This window comes from Euphorbia lathyris, chromosome 7 (assembly GCF_963576675.1).
Source record: "Euphorbia lathyris chromosome 7, ddEupLath1.1, whole genome shotgun sequence".
Lineage (NCBI taxonomy): Eukaryota > Viridiplantae > Streptophyta > Magnoliopsida > Malpighiales > Euphorbiaceae > Euphorbia > Euphorbia lathyris.
The window spans coordinates 42,889,273-42,899,821 of NC_088916.1; the positions used below are offsets into that span (position 1 = coordinate 42,889,273).

Genomic DNA, 10,549 nt, shown 5'->3' on the forward strand with positions numbered 1-10,549 from the left:
TTGGACACTATATTGAGCTATCATATAGATTTAGTTAAGTAAGAGCATTTTAAAGTTACCAAAATTTAATCGTATTATTACAAAAATATTATATTTTATTTTCTATTTCATCCAAATTATTTTTACAACTTTTTTTGAAAAAATATACTCCAATACCAAGCAATTTTAAAAATTGTTCCTATGGTCTCATAAATTATTATTTTAATATAAATATTATCGTACAATTCCACTAATAATAGGCAACTAAATCATTTTTTTAATATTAAAAAAGAAAAAGTAATGGTATTAAAGAGGTGTTAAAAATTGGTAATATTGCCATAATAATTTAAGCAACATTTATTATTTCAATACAAAATACTATTTCAAGCACCCGCAACCTCATCAAACACCCGTTCAAGCACCTCTTATTGGAGATACTCTAACGGTCAGCTTGTTTTGGGGTTAGAGGAGGTTAATTAAAGGAATGTTATTTTTCTAATCTTGCTTTGAAATGAGTTGAAATGAGAGTAAAATGAAGGTTAGAAAACCTTGAAATAATCCAAATTTCAGTCTCACCAAATTGGTGGGATCTAGAGGTTCATTAAATAACATCCTCTTCACTCTCTTTAATGAACCATGTCAAACCTTCATTCAAACAGACCCTAAAAAGATAAGAGATAATTTTGGTGGTCCATTTGTACCGACAAGTATGCCACTTTAATTAAGTTAATAGACTAACCAGACATTTTTAAAATTTAAAGAATTTTTTTTTTATCAAAATGAGGATTAAACCTATAATTTAACCCTTTATTTTAAAAATTGAACCTCTTATTATTTATTTTTCCAAATTAAACTTTCAAATTTTATTTTTTACACATTAACCCTCTAACTGATAGTTTCATTAGCTAAGCGGCCAGAGAATTCTCAAAAGCGAAAATAAATAATGATTCGACATTCTTAATTTTTTAAATTATGGATTTAGGCTAATTTCTAAATAGAAGTTTTTGTGTCGGTGCCACGTTTTAAAAATTAGAATAAACTCATGCCAGATGTTTGTTATCAACGAGACAACGACTTATAACTTCCCACAGAAAAAATAAAATAAAATAAAATACTGTAGTAAGAACTAAGATGTGCAATTGCTAATTTCAGGAGCAATCATTGGCATTTTATATGTATTATTTTCTGTTGAATTACATAAAAAAAAAAAAAAAATCACAGGAAAGCAACTTTAGAAAATAATTTCACTGATGAATTTGTTAATTAATTTTACAATTTATTATTATTTGTTTTTGGAATTCAAACCATATATGAGAACTGACAAGTCAATATATTTATACATGGGAAAGGTTATTCCATTATGTTTTCGACAAGTTCCTTCCCTTTCTCCAACTTTTATTTTCTGCTTAAAAAAGAAAACCTTTTATTTTCTTCTATCGGTTAATTATTATTTATTTTTTCAAAGGATAGCCTGCCCTGCCCTACAATACATATGACACGACTATATCTCATGAATTTTTTCAGGTTCATGAACTTGGAAAGCTGCACATATGATATATGCCAAACATTATTACTAATGGGTGACATAGGGATAAGATACTCTCAAAATCGGAAATTTTTGATAAAATTCTTCCAGTACATTTCAGATTTAAAATGCTAAGATTACTCATACAAATTTTAACTCTATGGTTTTTTTAGGGTGGAAGCTAAATCCAGCTTTCTAACTGCCAGTAACTAAGCAGAGAAACTCATCTTTTAATTAAAATTATATTGTTTTATACATAGAAATAAATACACTCTTCCCCAATAATCATAAAACTAATCTTATACTTTATCCCATATCCAAAAGATAATCCTTTTAAAAATTTGAATTCTGAATTTCCAGGGCTTAGAAAGTTAGATTCATTTGGAATCCTCCTACTAGAATTCTAATTGAAATAGAATTTGTTTAATAATTTTTGTTCTGTGGTGAAAGTTCAAAGTATTAAAAGTCTACCCAAACCAGAACCCTATTGGCATTATTAGCTCATCCAATTTGTACAAGTTGAGAACATATAATGGAAGGCTCAGAACGGACAAATAGTCATATTTTATCTAAACAAAACTTGTATTACAATCATATCTCAATTAAATTCTATGAGAAGAAATGCACCTAATTGTTATTCACAAGTAGCAGTTCTAGATTATCAAATGAAGCAGACTTGGAATAACAATTTTAAGCCTACAAATTTGAGATGAAAGCTAATTCCAGCACTTCTGAAATAATGTAATATTCAAATGTATCAGGACCATGAACCTCAAAACTCAAGTCGTACCACACCATCTTTGATGTGAAAGAATTGTGAGCATCAAAATTCGAATGAGGAGCTCTTTCCATACAGCACGGGTAGTAGATCCCCATCTTCAACAAGAGAAAGTAAGAATAAAGTTATATTATCCTCTTACCCATCTTAGTCTCTCCTCAGCTTCCAACTCGGTTTTCAAAGTTGAAAATGCTGTAAATATCACTACAGATGGCTGCTGTGCTCGATGAGACGGCCAGCAGCAGCATCACCCATGATTTTAGTTTGTCATTCTTTGTTGTGATGCCATGGATGTCTCTGTAAACCAAATAACAAATACAACATAAGCTACAGCTTTATTTAGACCATTCAACTAGTTCTATGTAAATAGATTACCGTTTTTTCATGCATATGACTTCTATGGAGTTAAAAACACAAACGGTTATCAAACTTATAGAAATGTTTCACTACAGTAAAAGAAGATCAACTCATGTTAGAAAACTAACATTCCTTCTATTGCAAATGCTACTAAAGTCATAAACTCTACATTCCAGCAAATGAAAGGTTGAAAAGCAAGGCTCAAACGACATCTCTAACGCTAGCCACATCAAATTAACAAGAATGCTTTGTCATCCATAAGTCAACAACTGTTGGATAATATTTTTACCACAGAAAAGGGGTTCCAATTACAGTAACAAAATCTCTAAAACCAAATTCACTTCAAAATTGCTCTCATATTTTGAAGATCGTATAGCCACTTTTTATAATGACAAATTCAATTCAATATTGGTCTTTTACCGGCCTCTTATTGGCCACAATGTGGATTTATTATGATTTATTGACAGAAAAATCATGCAATAAATATATTTTAAAAAAGAAGCATCATTAACATATAGAGAAATCATGTTGGTCAATGTCTGATGGTAGAAAAACATTTCCGAGTTATGAAGGTGCTTACTTGAGCACAATCATGGCTGGAAAGATGAAAGCAACAGAGACAGCAGCCGTGGCTCCAGTAAACTGGAATGCGTCCCAAATGTCTCCTACAAAGATAAATCCCATGAGAGCTACAGTTATTGAGAAGAATCTCTTGTTGTCATATCCAATGGGGATGGCATATGGGAATAGAAGCCCATCCACATTGAGGCGAAGCGGGAAGAACACAATCGGAAAGACAAGCATCAGGTGGATGCCGTAGCTAATTCTAACAACATCATCAACCAGTGAGCTATATGGGATTCCAAGATCACCATCAAAATTGGCAAGCACATCATCCAATATTTGATCACCAAAAAGAAGAACCCCGAAGAAGCTGGTAGCAATGTAAACGGACGAGCATAACATGAGGGATGTTCGCACTATTGCTTTCATCTGAGCAGGGTCTTTCAGTTCATTCTCTATAGGATGAACTGCAGAACATTTTCAAATGAGGAAACAGCCAACTAGTTAACCGACGCAAGCATAGCATTTGCAATATATAGAGCAGCATAACTACTATAAATCTCATGAAAAAAAACAGCAGTGTTATGTGACAAGCAAAGCCTTTATGATGCATAAGAGGAATAATCACATGCTCAGTAGCTGACTGTGAACTTAAGGATGAAGACCTTCCCAACCCAAGAAACACCAATATAAAATAGATTGATGCAATTAGTGTTCTAATTTTTCTATGATGACAACTTGATTAAAATGAAGTTTTACTGAAGTTAGATAACAAGCCAATCTGAACACATTTAACACAATTGCTTGACACTGTTCAGGACTTGGACAAAAATGTGGTACCAGCTCAGGGTGATGTGATGAACCAAAGATGAAAAGAGAAGAGATCCGAATTCTTCAACTTACCATTGTGATGGCATATATAAGCAGTGACTAAAACAGGTACTGTTGTAAAAAGCTTCCAAAAAGATGCCTGATCAACGAGCTCAGGCATCAAACGAGGCATTCTGATGTTTCCTTCCATTAGTTTAATCATTGCAACTCCTGCAGTGATTACCACGAACGCAATAGCAAGCCCCACTGACAATGCTGAAGTGTATCGCAGTGAATCTAACATCACCAAGTAGGTAGATATTACAATGTTGGTCACTGCTTCTCAAAGCTGTTATAAAAGGGAGGTCAAAAGTGGACTATTTCCAATTTAATCAACACAGGCCACAATTTAAACGCAAAGGTGTAAAATTCCAAAGACTTCAAAACTCTTCCTTTCACAAGTGTTCTTGAGAAGTGAAGAAATTGAAGAAAAAGACTCATGAGAACATTGATTGCACACATATTATGTTTTGGAGAAGCAAGCTTACCAACGCGCTTGAATGAAATAAGAGGACTGAATACAAGAAGCGTAGTGAGCAGAAGCAAGAAGGAGCGTGGAGTCCACCAACGTTGACCAAACCATTCTTCCATAATACCCGAATGATGCATCCCATCAGACCACGTCCCTCCTAACACATCACCTGCCACTCAAAACCGTCTATTTTAGGTTGATCACCAACCATACAATCATAATAAAACGGCATCGCATCCCTATTTCCAATGGAGGGACGACGAGGCATTCAACAACAACAACAAAAAAAAGTGTTGAATGTAAAATTAATCGTGTATGCTTTCTAAGACTTTTACCATTACCGAATCGTAAACTAAATGTATATGTAAGAGCAAATACTTTACCGATAATGATCATATAAACAATAAGTAAACCGAGGTTATTGATGATAATGCAGATTTGAAGAAGGGTACGGCCAGGCCCACCAAACGCGTCGGCAACAACACCGGAGTAGGTCGCCAACTTAGAAGATTTACCGAATCTTAGGATCATGAAGATGGAGGACTCAGTTAACATGGCACCTAAAATTATCATTATGATTCCTGGAATCAGGCCCAATTGATTCACGGTGGACGGAAGAGCCATGATTCCGGCACCAACGACGGTTGTGGAGAGGTTGAAAACGGCGCCAGAGAACGACGCGCCATCAAAGTGGACCTCAGTAGGCTCGTAGTCGTGGATTTTCTGAGGGAGGAGAGGACTTCTGGGAATTCGGCGGAATTTACGTTCGTTACTCATAACGGTCATCATATTACAGTTGACTCTGGATCTTGCAATTGAAAAAAGAAACTGTTTCGATTGGAATTCCCCAAAATCCAGATCGCCTAAACGCAAATAAGAAAATCATTTTTTAAGATGGCGTTAACTTTCACGCGGGAATGGACGTGGACACTTTTAAACGTTTTCTTTTTCACAAAAAAAAAAAAAAAAAAATTGTGTACTTGGGATTTTAATTTTCTGTCCGTTAGATGGCTGGGTCGAAACTTTTCTAGGGACTGGACGCCTACTGATAAATTTCTCTAAAAAAGAAATAATAATAACAACAATAATTGTGGTGCAAGATTTGTAATACAGCACCTGGGCCAGCCCAACAGAAGAATATGTGAAACCATCAAGCGGTGCGCTAACATCAAAGCCCAGATACACTTTTCAACTTGAATCATTTTAATCTGAAAACCCGGATTATCAACTTGAGTTGGTTTGGATGAAATTAAGACATAACGAGTCTAACATTAAATGTTCTGACTTAAGAGCGACGCTGTTCAAATTATCCCATATCTGATGGTAGTGAATATATAATGGGATTTGGAGACCTGTAGGAGAATGCAATACTGAAGCACGCCAAAAGAAAAAGTTCAGTAAACTGCTTCCAGCAAGGTAATAAAGTTCAGTAAGCATAGTTACCTAGATGTCATGGCTGAATAGGCATCACACCAAGTTCCTCGGCTAAAATTGAAGACTAACCTAATTTTTATGCACATTGACCGTATCAAAACATCAAAGCAAAAATTTACGGAGAATTGTTGGCCACACAACCCATAGTTATCATTTCATTCTACATATCGTTGCCAAATAAAAACTAGTCACCTTTTGATCAGGGAATAGCATACATATCTGCTCCTTACAGACATCCACTATTTACAGACGCAAAACTTCAAACAATTGGTGTCACCTGTTAAGTCAACCACTACCACCTCAACGCTTTCTCTTTCTTTTTGTGTCTCGGCTTGTATGGATCTTTTGGTCTACGCCTGGTCGTGACTTCACCTGCACAGCACAACTCCACAAGGCCCTCTCAACATCTGATGGCGTGAAGAGATCGTCATTCGAACTTAATTCCTGGTTATTATTTTTAACAAAAAAGACATTTTATCAGCATAGTGAAAATAACTTGAATTACTCGCAATGTTCATTAGATAACCAATACAAAATTTCATGCAACCGTTCCAAGTCTCGACATTCTACAGGGTACATTATACCTCCACTAAATTGAAATAACATCTCTCTTTGATATGCCAATGAAGGTATGGGTATTCATCATCTACAAATTTCTTAGTCCAAGCAACTTCAAAAGAAAAACATCGAATTTTTTTTATTAAATGCACGGCATGTTATAACTTCCACATCATCACAGTTATAACCAGAGACGTTGCTAGTAGAACTGCATTTGTTTCTAGTAGCATTTTATCAAAGAAAGAAAAAAGATCAATTACAATTAACCATGTGAAAACGACTTAGGTATTTAAATTATTTTCCATAATATTTCTCTCTCCAGAAAAAAAAAAAAAAAAAAAAAGTGACCTGGTTCCATCTTATACATTTAGAAGAAGCACCCAAGCATAATCTGCAATAGATTATCAAAAACAGAATCTGTAAGCTCCCTAAAATTACTCAAGTTTAGATAGGCAAGGAGCTTCAGTTGACCTCATTGTAAACATTTATTCACATCTTAGTTCAAATCTCTTATTTGTTAAATGATTGATCATTCCCCAGTAACATCTTTTATGAATTAGCAAAGCACTGAAGTGGCATGTAGCTGAATTTTCAGTATAGCAATGCTGTATTCTACTGTTTATTTATTTCTTTCATGTATGAACTAGTGATACCTCTTTGGTATCTGTCTAAGCAATTACTCACTTGTGAACCTGCCTAAATTACCACTAGAACAAAATCCAGGCAACAAATGAATGAATTTGAAGGAATATGCTCCATTAAAATTCACCTCTGTATTTCTTTAATGCAGATTATTAGTTTACTAAAAGCATCATTTGCTTTCTCAGCTTCTTTTCTTAACAGGATAGCCATATTTTTCCTTTATACAATTAACATCATTCATTAACTAGTTTTCGTTGCCCAAACTATAAGTGTTTGCCTTCCAAAATCAACCATTATGGCTCACTATTTGTAATGGTGATGCACAGCCCAAAACAGAACAAAATTAAGGATTTATAAGCTCTTTGTCCGATCAACCACAACCAAGTACTATGTCCATGTATCAAAAGACATTGCCATTAATACCTTGAAGAAAAAGACTATCAGGCATATGATTATCAATGCAAGTCAAAACTTCATTAACTATTCTTGTTCACTATATATCCTAATGTGTACACCCAAATTGAAAATTTTGGGGACCAATGGATTGTAATTAATTTTAATATAATTTAGTAAATGTCTAGAAGCATCTAAAGCAAAGTAATGAGACAAAACATGTTGTAAAGGTGAAGAAGTAATGGAATACTAGATCAAGAAGTGCTACAAGAAGTAACGAAGTGTGGACAGAACAGTTGAAAGTGGTGGAGAATGTGGGCGCTAAAAGTGCTGGTGGAAGTGCTGACAGGAAAAGAAAAGGAGACAGAAGTTGAAACATGGCTATTGGAGCAGCAGACATGTAAGCAAAGAGAGAACAACCAACATCGACCAATTCAATGCATTTAATTTCTTTTAATGCAATTACATTACCGATTTTCTTAGAAATTTTTTAAGTTTCTTACACTTCGATAGACATCTTAGAACTTCCTAGGTTTCTTTGGATAATTCAAGAACCCAACAAGAGTATTTCATCTCCTCTGTCTCTACATCTTATGTTTTCCAACAGGTTGAAACCCCTATAAGGTATCCGGCAGGACCAGCATGCTCAGTTTGCGTTATTTCCAGAAAGAGCCAAGAACACCTAATTTTTTTTTATAAGAATACGACTTGCAGAAACAACTTAATAATACTGTGGAAGCAGCAAGTCCCAAGTTAAGATATCTCAACTAAATAATTTCAACATTAACAACTTTATAAGATATTCCAGCCAAAAGTAGAAATGACTGGCAAGGAAAATTGATGAAGACATCAACCTGAATTGAAAAATGAGTTGATTAATAACAAGCATATCAAGCAGGATATAAGAAAAAAGATTACGAAAGCAGAATTTTCCTAGGGACCATCTCAAGATATCTCAACTAAATAACTACAACATGAACAACTCAATACTGGACAAAAAAAATATATATATAGTCCAGCATGTCATACAAGCATCTCAAAATAATAATCTAGATTGGCATGTACTCAAGAATTTCAAACGTTAAGAAGAAAACAGTGCAAGATCCAAGATGAAGATGTCAATCTGAAATTGAAATGAGTTGACAAAATAACATAAGTGCATGTCCCTACAGCATGTTATAGAAAAACAACTAAAGCAGCATATTTCTAGGGACCATCTACAGGTAAGCAATTAAATAATTTCATCAGAATAAAGGTGAACAAGATTAAACCAGCATCAAACGTATGAATAACATCAGCTACAATAGCAACATTTTGAGACAGCCATCCACAAGTAAAAACAAAGGGTTATGTTTAACCTATGTTGCACGGAAACAAAATCTGAAACAGAAATGGAAACGGACACCAGGAAACGTTATTTCTGAAAAAAATAGCTAGGAGAAGGTAATGGAAATGGAAAGGCAACTGAAACAAAATGCGAAAACACTGATGAAGAAGAGTTTCTATGCAAGGCAGTGTTTAACTTCTTCACATTCTTTCCACCAGCACCATATGACCCCTCTAGGAAAGCAATAATTGAACGAACCAAAACAAATTGCATGGATATCAATTTATGATATGACCATAAATAACAAGCTTTTAGTCAATGCCCCACGAATATATCAGGCTTGGAAGCAGGTCACTTCAGCGAGATAAAATCCATATTTTAATTATCTCAGATAACAGTCTCAATTCCTTCTTACGTCCAAACAATGTTTAAACTACATAAAACATATAATAATAGTAACAATAATAATAACAATAATAAATAAAAAGCATAACTTGATTGTACGATGAAAAGAATAATGATACTGACCTTGGCTTTAGTCTTTAGTTTATCAACGAATAATAGATATTGCTTGAGCGTGTAATCTTTGGAGCTACCCAGAGCTGCCTCCATAGCCTAGTAATTGTCATTAAAAAAAATAATCTTAACCAGATATGAACAAACAAGCTTTGATCAAAATGCAACTCCAAGAGATACCTCATCAGACATGAAAGGTGCGACGTCAGGCGCATAAGCAGCCAAAACGGCAGAGGCAGTTGCCGGACCAACGCCTTTCAAAATAGTAAGCTCAGAGATAGCTTTCGATATATCAGGAAGCGAGTCAAATGCCTTTTGAGAAACAGATTTCACTAACTCCTCGTCCAAGGAGGAAACGAAATCCAGTAATCGAGGCCTGAAACGAACAGCAAAATAACATATTAATTGCATATTCCGATACTACAAAAAGAAATGGTTCTGCGGAGACGATAGCGAAATTCCGTTTACCTCCATTTTCCGCGCGAAAGCTTCCATTGCATGAGCTTGGACAGTTCAGGAGTGGTGAGATAAGGATTAGGTTTTCTTTGATGGAGAAGAGAGGGAAGTTGAACCCGGTAAAATTCATCAAGAGAAACGAGGTTGGGTTTGTTGAGAGATTGAATGCGCAAGGGATAAGAAGAGAGAGCCTCCTTCCAGAGACTGATATCGGAGCACTGAAAATCCACCATCGGCGGCTGTAGCACTTGCTACAGAAAGGCAGCCTGAGCTTTTGAATGTGTGTGAGCATTTTGGTCCACTTGGGCTTGTTTGGTGGAAATAGTTTTTGAGTTAAAATTTGAGGTTTTTACACTTCTATCAACCCAAAGTCAAATTAATGTTGGGCTGATAATGGTTAACCATATTTTCATTTGGGAAAATTACACAGAAATTCATATTTTAAAAACTATTTACAATTATGAAAATCGCTTTTATGTATTTTATCATTATATGATTTTAAATTTTAAAATATCAGAATATCATAATTTTATTTTTATTTTTGTCAAATTTTCAGTTATTCAGTTGCAGGAAATAAAAACAGTTTTAAAAAAACCACCAAATATAACATTTAAATAAATTTGTTTGACATTTAAATAAATTTGTTTAAGGGTCTGACACAGTTATAAATAATTTGTT

At 34.5% G+C, this 10,549-nt stretch overlaps 2 protein-coding genes across 2 annotated transcripts; both read right to left on the reverse strand.

Moving 5' to 3' along the window:
• Positions 1-1,970: 1,970 nt before the first annotated feature.
• LOC136235237 (amino acid transporter AVT6A-like) lies at positions 1,971-5,637 on the reverse strand. The gene is made up of 5 exons (XM_066024826.1): positions 4,929-5,637; positions 4,562-4,714; positions 4,107-4,310; positions 3,220-3,670; positions 1,971-2,579 (listed from the first exon to the last, which is right to left on the reverse strand). The coding sequence occupies exons 1-5, from the start codon at positions 5,332-5,334 to the stop codon at positions 2,441-2,443; spliced, it is 1,353 nt and encodes a 450-aa protein (XP_065880898.1). The 5' UTR covers positions 5,335-5,637; the 3' UTR covers positions 1,971-2,440.
• A 434-nt stretch (positions 5,638-6,071) lies between these two features.
• LOC136235238 (uncharacterized) lies at positions 6,072-10,176 on the reverse strand. Its single transcript, XM_066024827.1, has 4 exons — positions 9,884-10,176; positions 9,596-9,791; positions 9,428-9,514; positions 6,072-6,423 (listed from the first exon to the last, which is right to left on the reverse strand). The coding sequence occupies exons 1-4, from the start codon at positions 10,102-10,104 to the stop codon at positions 6,280-6,282; spliced, it is 648 nt and encodes a 215-aa protein (XP_065880899.1). The 5' UTR covers positions 10,105-10,176; the 3' UTR covers positions 6,072-6,279.
• Between the last annotated feature and the right edge of the window lie 373 nt (positions 10,177-10,549).